At 45.3% G+C, this 22,202-nt stretch overlaps 3 protein-coding genes across 11 annotated transcripts in view; 2 read left to right on the top strand and 1 right to left on the bottom strand.

The window, feature by feature from the left end:
- Window positions 1-4,805: 4,805 nt before the first annotated feature.
- slc25a40 (solute carrier family 25 member 40) lies at window positions 4,806-11,088 on the bottom strand. Of its 2 annotated transcripts, none has more exons than XM_018762932.2 (11): window positions 10,932-11,088; window positions 10,406-10,506; window positions 10,245-10,304; window positions 9,232-9,338; window positions 8,981-9,048; window positions 8,760-8,884; window positions 8,442-8,615; window positions 7,825-7,934; window positions 6,746-6,827; window positions 6,584-6,664; window positions 4,806-5,330 (listed from the first exon to the last, which is right to left on the bottom strand). In XM_018762932.2, the coding sequence occupies exons 1-11, from the start codon at window positions 10,973-10,975 to the stop codon at window positions 5,200-5,202; spliced, it is 1,083 nt and encodes a 360-aa protein (XP_018618448.1). In that variant the 5' UTR covers window positions 10,976-11,088; the 3' UTR covers window positions 4,806-5,199. The 2 variants fall into 2 exon arrangements, with proteins under 2 accessions (XP_018618448.1, XP_018618451.1); XM_018762935.2 differs by having other exon boundaries at window positions 6,603-6,664.
- A 306-nt stretch (window positions 11,089-11,394) lies between these two features.
- On the top strand, window positions 11,395-16,334 carry dbf4 (DBF4-CDC7 kinase regulatory subunit). Of its 4 annotated transcripts, none has more exons than XM_018762931.2 (13): window positions 11,395-11,546; window positions 12,009-12,065; window positions 12,173-12,342; window positions 12,492-12,668; window positions 12,852-12,902; window positions 13,029-13,098; window positions 13,369-13,448; window positions 13,558-13,594; window positions 13,738-13,783; window positions 14,120-14,251; window positions 14,346-14,394; window positions 14,551-14,666; window positions 14,753-16,334. In XM_018762931.2, exons 2-13 carry the CDS (start codon window positions 12,038-12,040, stop codon window positions 15,507-15,509), a joined length of 1,713 nt encoding a protein of 570 aa, XP_018618447.1. In that variant the 5' UTR covers window positions 11,395-11,546; window positions 12,009-12,037; the 3' UTR covers window positions 15,510-16,334. The 4 variants fall into 4 exon arrangements, with proteins under 4 accessions (XP_018618447.1, XP_018618446.1, XP_018618444.1 ...); XM_018762930.2 differs by having other exon boundaries at window positions 14,346-14,469; XM_018762928.2 differs by having other exon boundaries at window positions 14,346-14,666.
- A 3,299-nt stretch (window positions 16,335-19,633) lies between these two features.
- Window positions 19,634-22,202, top strand: part of adam22 (ADAM metallopeptidase domain 22) — a 56,122-nt gene continuing 53,553 nt past the window's right edge. Inside the window, exons 1-2 of one of the 5 annotated variants that reach the window (XM_029245942.1) lie at window positions 19,634-20,192; window positions 20,669-20,799. In XM_029245942.1, the coding sequence (XP_029101775.1) occupies window positions 19,814-20,192; window positions 20,669-20,799 (510 nt within the window). In that variant the 5' untranslated portion in view covers window positions 19,634-19,813. The remainder of the gene's footprint in view (window positions 20,193-20,668; window positions 20,800-22,202) is intronic. The other 4 variants (XM_029245941.1, XM_029245940.1, XM_029245939.1 and 1 more) reach the window with 4 other exon arrangements.

Genomic DNA, 22,202 nt, shown 5'->3' with positions numbered 1-22,202 from the left:
AAATTGCTTTGAGTTCCTGTGTTAAATTGGAGCCACAAGCTCTGCAATCCTTTTAATTATTTGCTAATTGAAAGGAGGTCCTCGGGGAGCTGCCATCAGCCACCCTTGGAATTAATCATTAAATTATCCGGGACAGTAGACGGACAAATAGGCAAGGAAGCAATAGGCAGGAAATTGTGACATGATGATATGCCCATTGTTTTGGCTGGAACACACACACACACACACACACACACTTTCAGAACCGCTTGTCCCATACAGGGTCACGGGGAACCGGAGCCTACCTGGCAACACAGGGCGTAAGGCCGGAGGGGGAGGGCACACACCCAGGACGGGACGCCAGTCCGCCGCAAGGCACCCCAAGCGGGACTCGAACCCCAGACCCACCAGAGAGCAGGACCCAGTCCAACCCCCTGCGCCACCGCACCCCCTCTCAGCTGGAACACTTAGTTATTTAATCATACTAACTATTGAACAAGTGCAGACATCTGTACTTTCTTTACATTAAAACTTTACACGGAGGTCTAGTTGGACCTGTCATTTGTAATATTACACTCTACATACTAATGATGACATTTTTCTCTTATCTGAAAGAAAGATATTCCATGTGATTTATATAGACGTGAAGTCATCGAAATGTTCGATGTTTACGCTGAATACATGGGGTTTCTGGACCTGTTGTCCTGTTTGTAGACTTTGCAAAATGGTATCCTGACTGGTTATTCCAGTTAACGTGTAAGTTGTGTGCAAACGGTTTTACAACATGTGTGCCACCTGAGGCACCAGGGGGTATAGTGGTTGGCATCATGGCTCCTTAATCAAAGGACCTGTGTTTGAATCCCTTCTGCTGCTGTCGTACACTTGAGCAAGATACTTACCCTGAATTTCTCCAGTATAGTTACTCTGCTGTATAAATGGTAAATCAGTGTAAGTAGTTTAGTGTGGAAACCTGAGAGCATAAGTCACCTTAGGAAAAGGCAACATAAAACTGAATAAGTGTACAAATAAATGTAAATCTCTGAGAAGGACCAGTTCCTGTCTGCCTTCAGCGTCCAGTTGGAATGTTTAAACATCAGCTTTTTGTCATTTTCTGTCTTTCAACAGAAAAATGATTTAACTTGTGCTGTTGCCTGGTGATAAATGTTACAATGAAGAACATTTTTTAATCCTATAAGGTTCCTGCCTGTATTATTCACACTCCAGTTCCCCCCCCCCCGTTCCGAAATTGCTGCACAGTAAAAGAACCACTGTGACATGAGTTGACTGTTGTCTTGCTGTCTTGGGAGTCCATATGGAATATTTTGTAAATCTCTTGTTGTGCCGCTTGTGAATAACCTGCAGACTTGTGGGAATGTGACATTTGAACAGTACAAGCGATCCAGCAACTGAAAATGTAATCTCTCTCTAAACATTTTGAAATTCATATCAATTAAAATGCTGCATCAGTAGCCAAACTTAATTAACTACTGTAGGTCCAGTTGACATTTCATTTTGACATTCTCCTCCTGTAGACCATGAAGCTTAGAAATAACCGGTGCCAAAAATTTCTCTAATTTCATAACTAGCCTAATCAAATTAAGTTTTTGTTTTTGTTTCTCTGCATATTTTGCACCCTAAATACCTTTTCCTAACTGATTGTATGGAATTATATAGAGGTGGCTGATTGTCTGTCTGTGCTGCTGTTTAATATGTACTGTTTTTTGCACTGTTTTACGGTTAATTATGCTGCTATAAATGTTGGTTTGTTAGTGACTCCAATACGAGTTTTTCTTTTGTTTTCTTGCTGTTGGTCTGGGGTCTGAAGCAGTAACTCGCTGCCTCCGTGCTGCACCCAGTTTACCGTGACGCACACCACTGGTCTGCAGTTGAGGCCCAGGGCTCAGCGGTCATTAGAATAACAAGCAGTTTGCTCCTTTAAATTTTTTTTTTTTTTTCTCCCCTATCAGTGCATGAATCAATACACATCACATACAGTATGAAATTCAGTTGTTTTGCTTTTACGAAAGGGGCCCAAAATAATTTTAATCCTGAAACAAAATGGAAAAAGATGAATAAACAGCACAGTGGCGCAGTACCAGTGTTTTGGATTGTGGTTGAGGTTCTCAAGGCCTTGCGAGGCTCTTGTCCTTCACTGGACGGAACTCCGCGTGTCTCTCCTGGGGAAGATGTGTTTTGCGTTTCAGCTCCTTTTTCTGCTGCCTTTCTACAGAATGGGGAGGCCTGGTTTCAGAAAGCGAACATTAATTTTTCAAAAGACCTTCTCTGGGGCAGAAGCATGGGGTGGGGTGGAGTGCTTCAGAAATGAGCTTTTTTAATATGAAGAGGAACCTGCTACAAATGTGGGGCTCCTAAACCCCAGTGGAGGGTGCTCTGTATGCTGAGTTTCCACACCCTTCACTAGCAGGTTAATAACTTTATATTTCAGACTTTATCAAAAGGTACATTTACTGTTGGTACTGGGTGGGGCAGTGAACCCCGATGTGGAATGAGAACCATGAAACACATCGCCCTCGGAGAGAGGAGTTTCATATCCCCCACCGCTTCCTACCACAAATCCACTCTATAAAGTTTACTGTTGATTCCATAAACTTTAATTTCACAGTATTGGTACACATAGAGCGTCTCGGCCCTGGAACAGAAGTCCACTATAATTTAAATAGTTCACATGATGGCTGAGAGAAAAATATATACCTTAATACATTTCTGCTACAATTACTTCTTTCATAAGTATAGCAGTAGAAGTGATAAAAATAGGAAAGCAAACATGGCTCATGTTTCTTTAGATCCTAAAAGCCCAAATGCATTTTTACATCTGTACATAAAATCATTCCAAAACACATTGCTCATCAAAAAATGAGAAAAAGTCAATGGTGGTGATGTTATTGTAAAAGGACACTGGAGGATTTTTATGGAACTGAATGGGCTGCAGGACTCAATGGGACACATTTGGACTCGCTGTACGTGTGTAACCTGGTGAGAGTGTCAGACTTTCGTACCCGACCCACAGTGACCCCCCCGCCCACTGCCCCAGCAAGCAAGTGCGCCATGTGGACGGCTATAAAGAGCCCACTACTGCGGGACCCGGCTGAGATCAGAGTCCAAAAGGCTCCCCGGTTTCTGGACTGAAGTCAAGATCTTCGCAGTGACATGGTGTAACAGCCTCTCCCAACGCAGTACGTCCGTCCGTCCGTGCGCGCACGCGCGCGCACACACACACACACACACACACACACACACACGTGTCTTTGGGCTTTAACTTGTCCCCTGTGACCTTCTCAAAATATACAACCAGTTCTGTGGAAATCTGTATCAGCTTTCCGTAGAGCTTCGGGATTGTTTCCATCAACCACATACCAGCAAACTCAGTGGTGCGTCACTCTCCTAAAATCAAGGAAAACTACTCCAGCAGCGTGTAACATAAGGCCATACGGTCTTGTAAGACATTACACACAACATGCTTTTCAATCACATGATCAGGTTTACACAATAGCTTTTTTCAGGTATTTTATATGCTTTCATTTGCCAAACACACACATACTGCACTGGAGAAAATAATGGATTCAATAGATAATAATCAAGGAACTAATAGGTAGGGCCACCCTTTGCCTTCTGAACAGCGTCGGTCCTTTCAGAAGTGCTGCCATACAGATCCTGAACCGTGTGGTGGGATGTTGGACCTTCTTGTGAAGGAGACTCTACTTTAGTGAAGGATGATTGAGGGGATTCACTCTTCCAAATGCTGACGGATGTTTACACCTCATGGCTGGAAAGGCCACTGAAGACGTCTCACTTGTCCCTGCTGTTTCTGAAACTCTTTAGTCTGTTTATTAGTGAGTACAAGAGCATCATGAGGAAATCCCATCAGCACCTAGTCATCAGGAACAGACTTATATTCCTTGGCCTGTCAACGAGCATGGAGAGTCACCATCAAACCCTCGACTCCCACGAAAGGGGTGGCACCATGAGTTGAGAGCTGCATTTTACAGTTGGCAATACTGTTGACTCAAGGCAATAGTGTTCATCTGGTTTTCTCTGACCCTAAACCCATCTGGGTGGAAGAAAAGGAGTAAAACACCAGGTTGCTCTTCTCCACAGCTCAGGTTTCCAGGATCTGAGCTCAGCACTCCTGCTTTTAATTTTTGTCTGAGCAGAAATGGCTGCCCAACTGGAAAGCTACATTAAATACCACATTTTGGAGTTTGTATTCTCCCCTGCAATATTTGGCACGTGACATGATCCCATTTCTCCAACCTCGTTCAATAATTACGCAGATTTTGGAAGCACCGCACGTGGAGCTTCAGCACTGACTCATAGTAACTCACATATTCAAATACCAGAGTGCTGATTGGCTGGCCGCTTACTGGCAATTAGCATTCAGTACAGCCTTAAGTCCTTCGGGCATGTGGTGTTTCCAATACATCTAATGCCACACACACACACACACACACACACACACACACACACACACACACACACACACACACACACACACACACACACTTTAACGTTTCATTAGGTGTCCTGGGCCTTTAGGGGGGACTTTAAACAACAGGAAGCGAAACCTGGCACGCCGGACAGCACGGTGGCACAGAGAGTAGCACTACTGTCTCACAGCACCTGGGCAATGCGACAGGACATGGGTTTGATCCCCGCTCACTCTATGTGGAGTTTGCAGGGTCTCCCTGTGTCTGTGTGGGTTTCCCTCAGGTGCTGTGTGTGTCTTCCACTGATGTATGGATGAGTGACCCAGTGTAAGTAGTGTATCTAGCAGTGTAAGTCACCGCGGTGAATAAGGTGTGTGGGCTGATAACACTACATAGAGTTCATTGGAAGTCACTTTGGAGAAAAGTGTCTGATAAATAAATGTAAGCCCAGCTACTACTCAGTGAACAATGACATCGACCCATTACCTTGTTCTGCCTGCGGTGAAATGGCATTGGCTCACTTGTGTTTTGTGCCTTTATTACAAAATATCGACGAACCACAGGAAACGTGCGGCGACTCAGTCAATTCCGTCTCGTTCGTTGGACTGCGTCTCCCCGTGACATGCCAACGTTCACCGAGCACCACAGCCCGCCTCGTTACCCCCAACCCCCACCGCAGTCTTACACGTGAGCGTTGTGCCATCTCAGAGCTGGTAACTGTTGGCAGTTCCTGGGTACAAGGGCTCGGCCTCCGTCTTGCTGCACCGGGACCCGTTCAGGGGCCTGCCCTCAGCAGGGCCGCTGCCCTCTCACGATTGTGCTGGCGGAAGAAGGCCTTGCCGTACTCGTATGTGCTGATCATGATGGCGCACGCCGGGGCCACTTTGATGAGTCGGGGTAGAAAACCTGGTGAGGACAGTGAGGGGGTGGGAGGATGATCATGAACAGCTCTACCCCCTGGGGCTCCTGAGAACTACAGGAAACATCAGCCCCTCCCCCTTTACAGGGAAACTCCTATTTACTAGCCATCCTGGACAAAGGTATCAGCCAAATGAACACAAAACATTCCTGTTAAAGCTGTGGATTCAAATCCTGCTCAGTGTGTGGAGTCTGAAGAGTTTTCTTCTGGTGCTCTGGTTTCCTCCCACAGTACAAAGACGTGAGTTCAGGTGAATTGGCGACCCTAAATTGTCTGCAGTGCGTGCAGTTGCATCCCAAGCAGGATGCAGGGACAGCTGGTAGCACGTAGTTAGAGCTGCTGCCTTTGGACCCAGAAAGGTCACAGGTTCCAATCCCACCTCCAGCTGTAGTACCCTTGAGCAAGGTACTTATCCTAAATTACTCCAGTAAAATTACCCATCTGTATAACAGGGTAAATAACTGTAAGAAGCTTAACATTGTAAGTTGCTTTGAAGAAAAGCATCAGATAAATGAATGACTATCTACCCTGCCTCATGCCATACACCTCCAGAATAGGCTCCGGACCCCCACGACCCTACCGTGGACAAGGACTTCCACCCAGATAGATGTTAAAGTTGTACCACCATAACATTCTGTTAACACCACCCCATCGTGACACCTAGTGGTGACTTTACACAACGCTTGAGGGGGGGTCTATAATTTGATTATTATATTGCACTCATCTATTCCCAGCAGCGCAGGACAGTTGATCCAGACGTTAACCACACCTCTCAGCCCCCTCTCCCACCCCCATCCCCATAATGCATTTTATAGATGTGCTACTCAGCAGCTCAGCTTTCAGTCAATACAGCTAATGCTGTATTCTGACACACACACACACACACACACACACACACACACACACACACACACACACACACACACACACACATTGCTGTGACGTCCACTGAAAGGTCTCCCATCACCAAGACACTAAAATTGCAGGAATTACATACAATGAAAACACAGTTTGTTTGTGGAAACTGACGACCGAGGCGCTTCCGTCACATCTGCAAAGGATACCATCAATCGTGACGCTGTCACACAGTTTAGGATTGTAGACTATCAGTAACACACACTCCCCCCCAGGGATGAATACTAACTTACAGTGCATAAAGACATGTGACACTGCAGAAAGGAGCCCCATGCTCCCATTCACTACGTAGTACCACCAGGAGATTAAAAACAGACTACAGTACCAGCAAAAAGTCCCTTAACTCCATTTTCCGTCACGATCCTCTTCATGACGTGGTACGTCGTGGGAGACACTTTGGCCGGCACTGCAAGCGACAGCAGTGTCAAGCAGGAGGGGTTTCACGATCGGCTCAACCGTTGATTCATATGTGCAGATTAATACTCACGGTTCATAATCTGGAGTTCCCCCAGTTCGACCTGCCGCCTTGTTTTTACCACATCAAATGGGAGGGTGAGCACAGCAGCGACCTGCAAACAGCAAAGTAAGACCCTTAAGGAGCAGCGCCCTCTTTTACATTTATTCATTTACTATTTTAATCTGTTTACAGTTATTTTTACCCATTCATACAGCTGGGCAATTTTACTCGAGCAATTAAGGATAAGTACCTTACGCAAGGATAATACAGTAGGGAGTGGGATTGGAACCTGCAACCTGTGGGTCCAAAAGGCAGCAGCGCAAAACACTACACTACCAGTTGCCCCCATTGTACCATCCGCTCATCCATTACATCCTCTCAAGTGTCCATAAACATTAAGATACTGTATTTAATTACATATACACATTTTTTTTTTAAATATATCTTATTTCATATTGAACACCATTTATTCCTTACATTTTAGACTCTTCAAACAAAATACATAAAGCACACTGTCAATACAAACAAAGTAGCACAGCCGGTCGGATTACAGCTCCTGGGCTGGAGGTTTGAACCTGACTCAGTCTGTGTTGAGTTTGCATGTTCTTTCTGTGTTTACGCATTTCCTCCAGGTGCTCTGGTTTCCTCCCACAGTCCAAGGGGATGTGCGTTTCAACTGAACCGATGACTCATGATTGCCCTTAGAGTGCGTGCGTGCGTGTATATGTATACATGACTGCCCTGTAAAGGACTGGTGTCCCACCCAGGGTGTACCCTGCTTTACACCCCATGTTTCCATGATAGGGTCCAGACCACGGCAACCAGCTGTAATATCCTTCAGCAAGGTACTCTGGACCCACAGGTTGCAGGTTCGAGTCCCACCTCCAACTGTAGTACCCTTGAGCAAGTTACTTACCCTAAATTGCTCCAATAAAATGACTCCGTTGTATAAATGAGTAAATAACAGTAAAAAGCTCAACGCTGTAAGTCGCTTAGGGGAAGAGTGTCAGGATAATGACTACATGTAAGTGTGTGACACTGAACCCAGTTACTTCCATTGGCTCCAAGACCGGTAAGCCCTGAGAATGAGGCCACTCCCCTCTACTCACAGATCCAGAGAGAGCACCGACTGTGAAGGTCACGAGGAAGCTGGATTCCCCCCAGTTACACCGTGTGCTCAGCCACCGCTTACCCCATTCATAGTTGTACCAGTACAGTGCTGTCAGGGGAGAGCAGAAAAGACAGAGTCACTACCATGGAAACATGCACAGGACCCACTGCTTCGGGGAGGTCGCTGTCGAGGGGGAAGCCAAACCATGTGAAGGACAGAAGGTTGTAGGTTTAGATCCCGAAAAAGGCCTTGCAGTTGTGTGCAAGCTGAGAACGAAAGACAGTGAATAATTACATACATCTGACAGCAGGTGGCGTAGTGATTAGAGTCATCACTGTCATCTTTTACTCAAAGAACACTGAAACCCTGATCAGGCTGGAGTACCTTTGATCGAGATACTTACCCTTAACCAATACAGTAAAAATTACCCTGCTGTATAACTGAGGTTTTTCTTCACAGTCACTAAATGAATAGATAATAAACAATACTATACTATAGGGAGATAATATGGGCGTCTGTGTGAGTCATGTAATCTAGTATATTGGAATCACACGGTCAGGGGACAGGAGGGACTTTTGGAAAGAGCCAGCCACACGGCTCAGCATCATAGGTCACCTGAGAAGGGAACGTCTCGCAGCAGTGTGGGGCCGAGGCCTCGCCACAGGGACAGCCAGCCCTCGTTGTGGACAGCTGAGCGGACACACTCGCTCAGCTGCCCGTAGGACTGTTTCTGCGCTTGCATCTTGGTGCGGATCAGCTCCAGTGGACTGATCACTGTGGCTGAGCCCACTGCAGAAAACAGACACGCGCAGAACGACAGGATGTACAGTACTGGTGTTTCCATTAACATGCCTGGAGCAGTTTTCATGTTCCCGCAAAACACACCCCACTGAGTGATCCCCAGGTTCTGGGGCCCCACGAAGAGCCACTTACGGCGAGCTATCGCCCCAGCCAACAGCGGAGCCTGCTCAGACAGACCGCCCACGTTTGCCCGCAGGGCTGCGCACAGCTGATCGTAGCAGGTGAAGTAGATGACAGTCGCTGGTACCGCCATGACTCTGCAGTGAGTCAAAGCCATGTGATTCCTCTCTCCTCTTGTATAGACTCTTCAGAGTCGACGAAACGATGAAACGAGATGCCGAAATAGAACTTACAGCGTCGGAGGCAAGCCGCTCCACAATGACCGCAGTCCCTCTCTCCTAATTATTTTCATGAAAGCATCCTTAGAAAAAACAACCATTTAAGACGAGAACCATCATGCCACAGTTGTCCTGATATACGTATTCAACCAACTGTTTGCGGAGCATGTATAAAATGCACCTTTTGGTGTTCAACCAAACAATACTGAGCAGGTTAGTTGCTTTTTCTTGAATACAACAGAGAAAATAAGGTAACAAGTGATTACCAGTGTTCCGGTGAAGTGGCCAGGCGCCTTGTACCAGGCCTTGGAGTTGCCGTTCTCACACACACAGATGTGGTCCATTAGACCATTGCAGTACACAAAGCACTTTCCTGCAGGGGAGGGAGCAAACAAACATCAACATTCAAACAAAACGTGAAAAGGAATTTCCAACATTAATAACTCATACGCGACTGCACATCTGCCCACTTGGTGGTCTCACACGTGAAAGGTAAAGCACGGAGGTTCTTGGTTCTAGCTCCACTGTGGAGGAACAACCTCCCTCTCTCACTCAGAACTGCTGAATCTCTTTCCAAATTTAAAAAGGGTCTTAAAACTCACCTCTTCCAGACTCACTTCACTCATGATCTCTTAAGTTCATGTAAGGTGTAAATGTTCATGCTCTATAACTTTAAGATCATGTCTGGATAATCCTTTACACAGCTACTCATGTAAAAATTATTCTAGGAATGTGATTTGAAATCGTTGATATTCTGATAAAGGTTTGTAGCACGCCGGGGTAGTCTGAAGGCGGGGGCGGAGCCGGGACAGCTGAAAATAATCAACAGCTCTATTTCCTTCCCGGCCTCCAAGAGTGAAGGGGGAGAGTCTGAGGGCTTCCTGGGCGTGACAGATGCCGAGAGCAACAGCGATCCTGTTCTCCGCATCCCTCACCAACCGCTCCTGATCTGCACCTGTTCCCTGCACCCCCATTTCCTCCCCTCACTAGTCCCTGTGTGACAAACACAAAGAAATAAACCCCCTCACCTGCCACTCACCAGACCGTGTCGGTCCCTTCTCTTGCTACAAGGTTTTAAACAGCTACTCCTGTGATGAACATTGATTCATATGGTGGAAAGAAACTAACTGCACTTAATCAGACGTCTGCATCTAAGTGTCTATTTCTGCTAATGTAATGAACACATTGTATTTTCTATGAAATGTTTGTCAATTTGAAGAAAAGCATCTGCTAAATGAATACATGTAAATTGAAATGGCACTTCTGCACCTTTCCGTACCCTTTGGGAAGGGGTGCTTCTGAGCCTGCAGTCTGATCTTCACCACATCCAGCGGTGTCACTGCCAGGGGTCAGAGAACACAGGAACAGTTCAAATGGCCTGCATGAGCTTCGGAATGTCAGGATACCTCTGGCCAAGGGTTCGAGAAGCCACACGCTCACCAAACAGCGACGTCAGGATGGCCCCGGAGCACGAGGCGATCATCTGCTGGATGGGAGTTATCCTATTGGGATCGGACCCGGGTCCCAAAAAGGTCATCTCGCTTTGCAAACACACAACATGATCGTTCAGAACCATTTACACACAGACCCACGTACACTTTTACCATGTTTCCAATTCCGAAATGGACAAACTGAGACAAAGGTCAGTAGAAGTAAATAAACACAAATAGTGTATGGCAGATTTTACTGCAGCTTCATTCCTGTTCCAACAGGATCTTTTGAAAAACATTAAAAATGATGACACACATTAACTGTTATTATTGACAATCTGGTAAATGTTCACTTCAGGCAGCAAGACAGAAGCGGAGGCCGCTGTCAAACCGCATAACACTTAACTGCAGCTTTGCAAAGCTGGAAAATTAAAGGAACAATGAGCCGAAATTTCGGCCTAAAAAAGGTTTTTTTCCAGGTCGCCTGTCACTCACTCAGCACATCATGTTCTTAATTTTATAATTTTATCACACACCTCGTCTCGATCAAGTGTGCAGGAACTAAAATGTCTCTATGCATACATTCTGCGTGGCGTTTTATAGTAATATTTCTGGAAACCTCTCTTTTTGCCCTTACTAGCTGAACTGAGGCAAATTTATCAGGACTAGAAGGTCAATACTCACGCGCCTCCAAGCTCGCATTTACACAACCAGTCGTTCGTGTACACCTACCTGGGGTTTAGTCAAAGCACATTCGTGAGGTAAAGCGCTTAAAGTCCCCCAACACCGCAGTAATATCCAACATTTAAAAAAGCAAGAAAATTAAGTTGCGTTACATTTTATATATCATCGTCAATTTCATGTGGTTTTCGTTTTGGTTCCTACTTGCTTGTGGATTGTTTGTTGAGATTGAGGGTGGAATGTGTCAACGCGAAAACGTCGATGCGCTCCCGTTAGGTGGTGACGCAGGCGCAGACCCTCTCGTGCGAGGAGCGGGAAAGAAGAAACAAACAGTAGGATCCGGTTTTGCTGTCAGGGAGAAGCGGACATTTTTTTTTCCCGGCGGTTCTCCCTTTTTTTTTCTGCTAAAGGGGACGTTCCTCCAGAGATTGTGCGTTTGCAATGTTGTGTTTGCGCAGGCTGTGAGAAAAGTACGCTATTTTCGCTGTCTCGTTGGGTATGGTTTCAAGTTTACTGACTTGTAAGTTGTAGTACTACTACTAGTCTAGTAGCGCCCCTCGTTAACGGACATTTTTAAAAGCGAACGGCGGCGCGTGAACGAACACGCGACCTCATTTTACCGCCTTTGGGAAACACTTGACTTGACAAACTCTTCAGTTCTCTCACTAGTTGTTGTTGTTTCATAACACGAGAACTGTGTGCAGTCTATGGTCTTGGTTTAAATTAATAATAAGAAATAACTTGAAGTTGTTGTTGTGTTATTATTATCATCATGAGTTCTGCAACATTTCAGTCTTGATGCTTTGGTCGCCAACAATATAATCTACACTTTTAGACCCATTTTCGTACAGCTTTCCATTTAAGTTACTGTAAATCAGGCTTAGCGGACCTTGTGGCTTGTTGTTCTTCAAGAGATTGTCTTCCTCTTTCAGCTAGTTGAACTACTAGCTGACCACCTAAAATGAAATCTGCCCAACCTAAGCTGCAAGGTATTCCCTTTTCCCTATGATTTTGAATTGTTGAATTATTTGAGTTATGTCCTTCCTGTTTTTTTTTTCTGAAGTGACTGCCAATTTTTGCCTCTCTCCTTTCATAGAGTCCAATGTGGAGGATGGGCCTCGCAAGTTTTCGTCGAAACGAAGCTGCGCAGCGAGTCATCCGTCTCCGTTACAGTACAAACCCCTGTTAGGAAAGTGTTTTTACTTGGATTTGCAGTTCAGTAAAAAAAGTGAGGCTTTGGAGAAAGACATCAAAAAGTTAGGAGGGGTACGTTCTGCGGTGCTTGTGCTCTTTTTATGCATCTGTGATACTTTCTGGTAATGCTTCGAACACCCGTGACGTTGTTTTAGAGGCGCTCGCATTGTGATTGAGTTACTTTCTCAGTGGGTGTAACAGTTGTTTTTTCACCCTGCCAGACCATTGAGAAGTTCTTCAGCAAAGAGATAAGATACCTTGTATCAGACAAACAGGAGGCCAGATATGTCCAGCGTCTGGGCAGGAGCTCTGTGGTGCCGAGCCCCAGCTCAGCATCAAGCCTCAGCTCCCCTCATCCCAGCAACAAGCGAGGAAGCCCAAAGAGCCCAGTGGGATCTGTGAGCACCTCCACTCTGGTTTTGCTCTTCATGACATTTCATCTAAATGCTTTTTATTATGATCGATTACTCCTGTAACAACACATCTTGCACGTATAGAACCTTGTGCTCTTCTTGAAGTTTTAACTTTGTTGCATTTGTTCCCCCCCCCCCCTTTTTTTTTTTTTTTTTTTTTTTTTGAAGATACCCGCAAGTAGGGGAAAATCATTAGTTGAGAAAGTCATAAAGGAACAGGTGGGTGAATAGATATGCTAAACCAGCACAAGCTAAATAGTACTTTTTTGGTCACTTACTAATATGTCAAGAGCTTTTGCTTTTAAATTAAAGTCTTTGTTTGCTATTTTTACTTTTTTTTTTTAGGAACGGATACAGATCAACAGAATAATATCCAATGCCTTGGATTGGGGTGTCAAAATCCTTTACATTGATGGTATTTTTATCTGTTTATTACCAGACATTTACCTAGTAACTTGTTATTCAGTATAACCTACAATTTTACCATTACAGCTTAATGTCCTTCATTGCCATTCTACCTGTTTCCCCATATAACAGTGTGTGAAAGAGAACATGTCAGGCATTCATGATATAAATTACATGGTGGAGAACTTTTATAATGCTGCTGTAGAAAATTGGATTAGACTAAAATATGAATTTGTCTTTTTCTTAAGTATTTGTTTTTCATTCTTATCTTTTATTTCAGATATTGTCTCTTATATTGAAAAAAAGAAAAGAGATTTTACCACATCTAATAAAGTAACCACCACTGGTGAGAAAAAAGATGTAAGTTTCAATTTTGTCTCTTTTTTTGTAATTTTCTCAGTGGATTGAAACTCTTGCTTTTGGCTTTTGTTTTGCTCTTGGCCTGAGGTCATCATTTCTATTTTCTCAGACTGGACCAACAGAAAAATCTTTTCATAAATACAATGGTAAGCGTGTTTATATATTACAATATATATGGTGCCTTGTAAAAAGTATTCCGACCCTGAAAATGTTTCCAAAGAACAGAAAAGCATTTATGTAGACCATCTGTGAAGATGCATGTTCTTTTTTAATGCAAACTCCTTTCCAGCAGGAAGAATCAGAAGACCTTTCATAAAAGTTGAAGACAGCAGCAGGTAAGTTTGACAGCTGTACTGCTAGGTTTCAATAACTCAAAGCTTGTGAAGGCACATAAAAAAATCTTTGGCACAAATTTGTATAGGTAAATGAGAGTAACTATCTCGAAGCATTTGGGTTTTCAGACAGTCATTTATAGTTTTATTGCTAAATAGGCTATTTCTGAATTGTGGAAGTTGTTGGTTGATCCTTATTTTGGAAGTCCTGTTTAAGCTACCAACACAGCCTAGTGTTGCAGTGCTAGTGTTCAGTCGGGTAAAAGGGTTTTTTTTTTTTAAAAAAAAGAAAGGAAAGTCCTTACTGATTGCCGACCTGCTCAACTCAATCTCTCGCAGGCACTATAAACCAATCTATCTTTCCATGCCTTACCTGCCTGAGATTAATTTCACCACGGAACCTCCATGTACGCCATTTCTCATGGAAGGCAGTGGGAAGATTGTCAGTGGGAAGAAACTGAAGGAGTGCAAGTATGAGTATATAAATTATATCGTTATCCTTCAAACTGTAAATCACCTTAAATTGTCAGATTACTTTTTACCTTCTGACTTCCACCTCCCCTAGGACCAAAGACAAGGAGAGAGGAGACAAGCCCTACAAAGTCAAGGGCAAGGTACCAGAAGCCAGGGAAAAGAAACGTGGTGGATACTGTGAATGCTGTGTTTTCAAATATGAAAACCTCCAAGCGGTATGTAGAAAAGACCTTACATGTACTGCTCACATGTGTCATTGCCGTGTTCGTGAAATGGCATTTCCACTCCTCGTTCAGCATGTCAGTGGTGAGCAGCACAAAGCTTTTTTGAAGACTGATGCATACTCCATCGTGGACAGACTCATCTCAGGGCTGGAATTTGACTTTGACAATCTCCAAAGTCAAACAAAAAAGTAAGAATTATGTGTCCCGTGATTTAAAATTTTCATCTGCCAAGTGAGAGCTGTGTATTTAATGTACTGCTTTTGGTCCTGTACAGGAGAAGGTTCAGTGTTTCTTCTGCTGTCATCCACACGTCTTTGACAAATTTGGAGGTGAAGAGGGACATGGGTGGTGGTGGTGATGAAGACATGGACATATGCTCCCTGTGGGGCCTCACTACAAGACACAGAACCTCCAACACCTTGGAATGCACTGCTCCCCTGTACACACCAAAGAAGTGCAGCTCTGAGCTTCCAGCGAGTTCCTGTGGCCCCATTGGGCACCACCATCATGTGGCTGAGGGGGACGTCTTGGATAAAACACCTGTTTCGGTCATTAGACAGCCATCAGACACCAGTGTGACAGATATTACTTTGAGGTGTATCAGTGGTCAGGTGCCAGACAAAGGGACTAGCAAAGAACACCATTCATTGCCAAGTTTCCCAGAGGATTTAGAGGGTTCTGCTTCCACTGAAGATGTTAAAGTTGCTCATGGACAACTGGATGTCGATGAGCTGCATGGGGACAATGTGCCAGTGCCAGCAGCGGAAGAAGAACAGAATCCAAAAGTACTGGAAGAGACATCACAGGAGAGGACCGCGCAAACCCCTTGCAGTAACGCAAGCGAAACATGGAGCTCCCCTGCCAGGAGCCTGGGAAAAGTGAAGAGTTTCAGAAGGCAGCAGAAAGTCAAGAAAAGGGTCCCCAAAGGAGCCCTTGAAGAGACAGACTTCTTGAGCTGTCCCCTTCAGAACCTGTGGCAGCTGTTTGAGTCAAGTGAGGACATGGACATGGAGTTCAGAGGTTTTGATTAATGAGGCCACTGTAACACTTCACACTGTGTTAGAAGAAAAATAGTGAAGGTAGCTCTTTCTCCTTTAAACTGCACAAAAATTTTAATGGAGTATTATTTTAGAAAACAATGTAAATGCAGGAGGCCCTGGAGCCTTGCTAGCTGTATTGTGCTTCAGTGGTTTGTCTTTGTGTGTATAAAATGGGTGTATTATAAATTCTTTTATTCTCTTTATATGAACTGTTGTATAAATGTCTTAGGCAGAAATGACAGAATTGTATCTCAGGCACTATTTAGCAAGCTTGTATAAAATGAGATTCAGAAAGGTACATCTTATTTTTTTTGAAAATTTATGCATATTTTTGTAAAATGACATCTTCCAGCAATGTGACATTTTCATACCGTAAGAGTGTTTTTAATGTTATTTGGTAATGTCTCCAGTATGTACAGGTTTACTTTTAACTGTATATAGGCACTGTGGTGCTGCAGTACAGAGTGTAAGAAAGCCAAGGCTGAAATCCATCAGTATTAAAGCAGCTGGATGTTCCGTGCTGAAAGTCAGGAAAACAAATCAAAATTGAAATTGAGGCCATTGCTCAACTGGGCTATGACTTTGCCCTAATTATGGAACGTCAGTTATTTGATGGAAAATAAACAAACTCGCAGTTTGCTATTGGTGCTCGGTACAAAAACAGTCCAGCTTTGGAGGCGGCGTGAAACGTCCGCTGCCTGGAAACGGGACGATGGCCGAAGAAAAGGATAAACTGGCACTGCTGTTTGTAGAGAAAACCCACGAATGCTGCGACTCACAGTTGGCATCGCATCAGAGAGGCAATGGCCCGCAAGGGGAAGGAAAAAAAAAAAAAATAGAATACTTTTAAAAAACAGCGGAGAGTAAATGTGCTGTTTGCTTGCGTTGTGTGGCCATCAGATGCTATGTGAGCAGCACTTGGTGTGACTCAAGCAGCCCTCTGTGTTTGTGTTTGTGGTTCAAATGGGTGCAGCTGCAGGGACGTGGGAAATGTCAGTGAGAACCCTGCCGATGGTAATTAGAAACAGGACGCGAGTGACAGCCTCAACTTGGCAGATGTGACCAAAGCGAGGATTAACTGACATGACAAAAATGCACAAACAGAATTGGAAATCACAGGATGTGTGTGGGGGTCCTCTGGATCGGGGCACTCAATGCGGGTGTGGGGGGGCCAGCATGCTTACAGCATCTCTAAAAGTGGCTCATTGTTTACACTTTATAATGTGTACATTTTTACGTAGGGAATGTAAATGTTTCTAAATACGAAATGCCACATGGTTTTGGCCTGTTTAGGCTGCAGCTGAAGTGTTAAATAGAGTTTATATTTAACTGAACAGTTAACAGTTGCAAATGTTAGCTTTCAGAGCGATGATGCATCAGCCACATAGACTGTAAAGCCAAACTCACCTGGCACTAACTATAAGGTTCAAACTGCTTTATTTTTTATACATGCAAAATTATATAATTTGTCTGTGTGTGTTTATATGTACAGTGTATATATACACACACACAATAAAGAAAAAGCAGGTTCCCTACCAAGACTTGAACCAACAATGTCATGTTTTGCTCTCAGGTTCTTAACTGCTCTTCTTCCTGCTGTCAAAAACTTCAAATGATAATTTAAGGTCTTTTTTTATTTTTAGTCTATATCCCGGGATTCTCATTACAACATGACCATTTGAGCTGTTTAAATTAATAGTTTGGGTGCTGCTATTGTTTCCTTTGTGTGTCAGCAAAGTCCCACTTCTCAGACACAAATTAAGACCTTTGTCAGGGTTAAATTGGCATTTTAAAGGATTTTACATTATTTTGTGCTACACCATTTGATACACACCAGTGTACGCTGCTCGCTGTTGGATCCATATGTCCCGTTGATCAGGCTCTACTCACCTGCTAGTTGAACTGCATACATTAGCTGGTCCATGATTATTTTTAAATTGTGTCATTGGAAGAGTACCTGTAACCGTGAGCAGCACCTTGCTTGACTTTTCTGTCTGAATAATTCAGTGATTATTATTCCAGTTACACTGTTACGGGTTTGGATTAATTCAAATACAGATTTGCGGAATTTTCTGGTGTTATTAAATGATTAAAGCATTATGACATGCACCTCTGTTTACAGCTACATCAATTAAATTAAATGAACAGCGCAGTTAAACAGATCTGATAGAGAGCTTTGGTGGAACAGAGTAGCACAGAGGGCTTGTCCAGGACCGCCAGCCTTCGCTGTCAACGTCACTCGTACATTTTTGTCCCTTTTTCCCTACAAATAGATGCCAAAGCTGAAATACTGTATATCAGACATGAAAGTAGTGCAGGCAGCAGGTGATGTAATGGTTACATGACAATTCACCCTCAATTGCTTTGGTAAAAAGTACCCTACTGTGAAAACCACAAAGTAACGGTACATTGTAAATGTGTTTGGCAAAAAGCTGCAGGTAACTCAATAAATGAGGTGTTAAACTGGTGTTCAGCCCGAATGTGAGGCCAGAGGTACGAATTGTTCTGCACTGCAGCCTCAACACTGAATTACACATTAAAGTGTGAACCCACCTACACTTGGGTTTGGGGATGCGATCACAATAAATGTTATGGAATCCACATTTATGATGGTGTGGTCCAGTTGTCCTGGAAGGATCTCCCCGCTGCTGCTAAGGTGGAAGAGGCTTTCGGATTCCAGCCAACCTGCAGCTGGTGTGGACTGGTTGACTGACACTGGGTTGCATTCACAGTACTGTTGGGAAGGACACCCCCCCCACCACCCCCAGGCTGGATGACTGGGATATGATGAGTGAAGCTTAGGGGGTGCCGGGTTGATGGTGCTCCTCCAAAAAGACCCAGAAGATTTGCTCCCACCCCCTCTCCAGTTGGAGCACACTGTACAGGTGTGTATGTGTGTGTGTGTCCCTGGGCGCCCCCCCCTCCCCAGGTTCAACTCATATTGGTTCTGGGTGGAGGGGGATTATTGACTAGAAAAAGTGATCACTCATTTTAAAGATGATGTTATTTTAATTTTCTTTGACATTTCAAACCTTTTTTATGGTGTTGTGTGTCTTTGTGCTCTTTCAGTTTTTTATGTTCATTTTAACGACAGTTTCCTGTAAAAGTCCATTTCAGAAGCGTCAGTTATCAGTACCGTCAGTTACTCCATCAGGAATGTGTGTGATTTTTTTTACTGTCTTGTGCTACCAGTGTTCTTGTTACTTTATGGTATTTCTTGTGGTTTTAGTCATGAAATTATGGTTCATTTTACGTGTGTGAGGCCAGTTTGTTATGCTTTGTGCAATTTTACGAGCGTTTCGAAGAGGTGTGTCGATGCTGTCTGTTATTTTATTAGCAGCGAGAGTTTTCTGTGTTACATTTTTGTGGGTATGGGATTGGATTGGGGGGGTCAGTAAATAATGCCTACTGCCCCTGTGTGCTGTGTGTTATTTTTCGTTTGGCCTTTTCCAGATTTTCTATCACTTTCCGAGGTGTGTTTGGTGTTTTCTGTTCTTGTTGTCAGTGAGTCCTCATTTTACACATAAGACAGTTAATGTAAATTGTTATTGGGGGCCCATAGGGTGAGCCCACATCCAGGAGAAAGACCCCCCCCCCACACACACACAGGGGGTTAACTGGTGCTCAAATCAACCATAGACCAGTTTTTAAAGTTGAGTAATTTTATACAGTAGAAATTGGGGAGAAATTAGAGCCCCCCCCCTAAGTTTTTAAAATATGGCAGAATAATGAGACACATAAACACTGGGTGTTTTACCTTTTTAATTTACTTTGTTATTCTGACTTTAAACACTTTCAAAGGATTTATGGGCAAAACCTGAGAATTACATTGTGTTTGTAGACTCTGGTTTTACTTGTTGTCACCGCTTTAGTGGCTCCGAAAGTGATTTTAAGTGGAAGCGCGACAGGTTGGTGAATAAATCCATTTATTTGTGAATGAATGTTTTCTGTAAAGTAATTATGAGAGTATTATCATGATGAATTGTAGGAATGTGTCTTGTGCCATGTTTATTATGGGCTGAGATTTTATTCTCTTCTCTTGTTCTGTTGTGTTTTTGTGTTGTTGTCTATTTGGTGTTTATTGAAATGTAAACAAGTTTCTGCCCTTTTCCTCCCACTGAAGCGTCGGTTTATTTGCACTGCTGATCAATAAAAGAAGAAATAACCCTTTTGTCCGCTTTCACGCCGTAATCCCACGGAGCGCGTAACATTGCGGAGCACGGTGCGTCACGCGCCCGTGACTACAGCTCCCGACATCCCGCACGCGCTCAGCCGCCCCCCCCTCAGGCGCGTTCATGTGTATGCACGAGGCGTTTCTGCGGCGAGCCGCTGGATGTCGGTGTGTTCTGAGGAGGAGGAGGAGGAGAGGAGAGCAGCAGCAGCAAGAGGAGGAGGAGGAGGAGGAGGAGGAGGTGTCTCCGCGCTCCGCCGCTCCAGCATCCCGATGGAGCATCCCGAGCACGCGCCGATGTGTTTCACTCCGGTCCTCTAACGACACACACGGTTGCCCGTTTTTGCGCGCGTGTGTGTGTGCGCGCGCGTGTCTTTTCGGGAGGCTCTTCTGCTGCGAGCCGTGTGACGCTACGATGTCGGCGCGATGTGGGATTTTGTTGCTGTGCGTCTGCGGGGCGATTTGCGCCCCTCCGTCCGGCATCCTCGTCCCCGGAGGAGCAGGTAACGCAGCCCGTTCCGCCTCCGTGCTGGGAATGTGGTACAAATGTGGTACGAATGTGGTGCGGATGTGGTGCGGATGCGCTGCGGATGCGGTTTCACCTCGATCATGCGCTCAGGACGCCTGTTTTTTTTTTCATCTTGTTTTGCTTTTTTTTTTGAAGCCTCCGCATCCCGATTTCCGCCGTAAACACCCATTAAAGATGCATGCGATCGCGCCGCTCCGCCGGGGAAGGGGGCTCGCGCCGCGCGCGCGTGCGCGCGCGACCGCGGCCGCTCGCCTCGAGCCGAGCGAACCCACTTGCGCGCGTTATTTGGGTTACGCGTTTGACGGCTCCGGTGCGGGAGACCCGCAGCCCCCCGCGCGCGCCCTTTCCGCACCTCCCCGGTGCGTTTCGCATCATGATGATGTGTCTCTCTAGTAAGTGTCGCGTGTCTCTGTCTCTGCGTGTGTGTCGTTGTCGCCGTTCTTCTCCAAGGAGATGCCGGGGGCCTCCCCGGGGCCGAGAGCACCGTCCCCCTCCGGCTCATCTACTCCATGCACCGGGACGGCCAGATCGCGCACGACGTGCTGGACACCAGGATCGCGGCGCGCTCCCACCCTGGGCAGGTAAGAGCGCGAGCGCGAGCGTGAGCGCGAGCCGTCCCCCTCTCGCTCCCGCCTCCTCCGGGCGCGCGCCAGAGCCCCACTGGTCGGACCGCGCGCCTGGTCGCCCTTGGAGACGCTTTCCTTTGCCGATCCTTTTATTTATTTATTTATTTATTTATTTAGCTTCTCCTTTTTTTTGGGGGGGGCGGTGTTTTTATTACATTTAACTGGCCTTTTTCAGCTCGTGGCTGCGCCTTTTCGGGCCCAGATCCGTTTTTTTGAGGTTCGCGGTGTGTCACAATGTGTTCCATCTCCATTTATTTATTGACACCGTGCGAGTGTGTCGGGCGGTGCGTGTGAGACGGACACGCAGATCTGCTCCGACTCTGGAATTCCTGCTCAGACAAAAGGCTGCGCTTCCACCGCGATCGTGTACAGTACAGAAAGGGTGAAAAACGCCGACATGATAGAAAGTGAAAGGGCAGAAAACACAAAACTGCTGTTTCTCATCAATCGTACAAATAAAAAGGTAGAGCGAACCTTTCTTCTGTAAAGCACAGCGCGGCACGTGGCGCGTGTTTCAGTCCCTCCGCGCATCCCCGTCCTTCTTCATATACACTACTATACTGTAAGAAGAGAAAAGAAAAGAAAACACGACGTTATGCTCTTGAAATATGAAATATGAAATATGAGGATGGTCGTTACACACCGCAGTGGTGCCTCACACACGCCGTTCGGTGATATATGGTGAGCAGTTTTCATAACGCTTCCTGACCTCATAATACCTTTGATCAGAACGGACATCAGTGGAGACACACACACACACACACGCACACAGATAGATGTATTGTGAGTGTTCAATTTTGAGTGTATTGAAGGAACTTGATGCTGAAATATAAAGAGTCAGTGCTCTTTACTGTAAGTGTCAATATGGAAAAACAGCAACAAGCGGCTCCTGCTACAAAGTATCGTTACCTGGTTATTATTACAGGTTTAAAGGGTTTAGAACTGTAAATATTTACAATCTACATCTCGCATCATGAGAAAGTGTCTATTGGGCAGTACTGTATATATACCTTAGTGAGGTGTGTGTGTGTGTGTGTGTGTGGTGCTGAACAAAGGCAGGCTGTGGGGGGGGGCTCTATCCCGCTTTTTGTGCGTCCCGCTTGCTGCGCCGGTCGGGGGTGGGGGTTTCGGGGGGGGGGGTGTCCTTCTGCCCCTCTCTCGAGTCGCAGGCCTCGCGCCCGGGCTCGAGCGGCGTCTGCTGCACGCTGCAGATGGCAGCGCCGTCACGTGCCTTAACCCTTTGTGTCCCCGCGCCTCCGCGTGGAAGCAGCGCAGACCGGCGCGCGACCGGCTTTGTTTACCCGCAGCGTCCTGTTGTCTCTGGGCAACGAGAACCGCGCGTGCGGGGAAAATAAAAA

Source organism: Scleropages formosus, chromosome 18 (assembly GCF_900964775.1).
Source record: "Scleropages formosus chromosome 18, fSclFor1.1, whole genome shotgun sequence".
NCBI lineage: Eukaryota > Metazoa > Chordata > Actinopteri > Osteoglossiformes > Osteoglossidae > Scleropages > Scleropages formosus.
The sequence above is the reverse complement of the archived record's forward strand: the minus strand, read 5'-3'. Positions and strand labels throughout refer to the sequence as shown.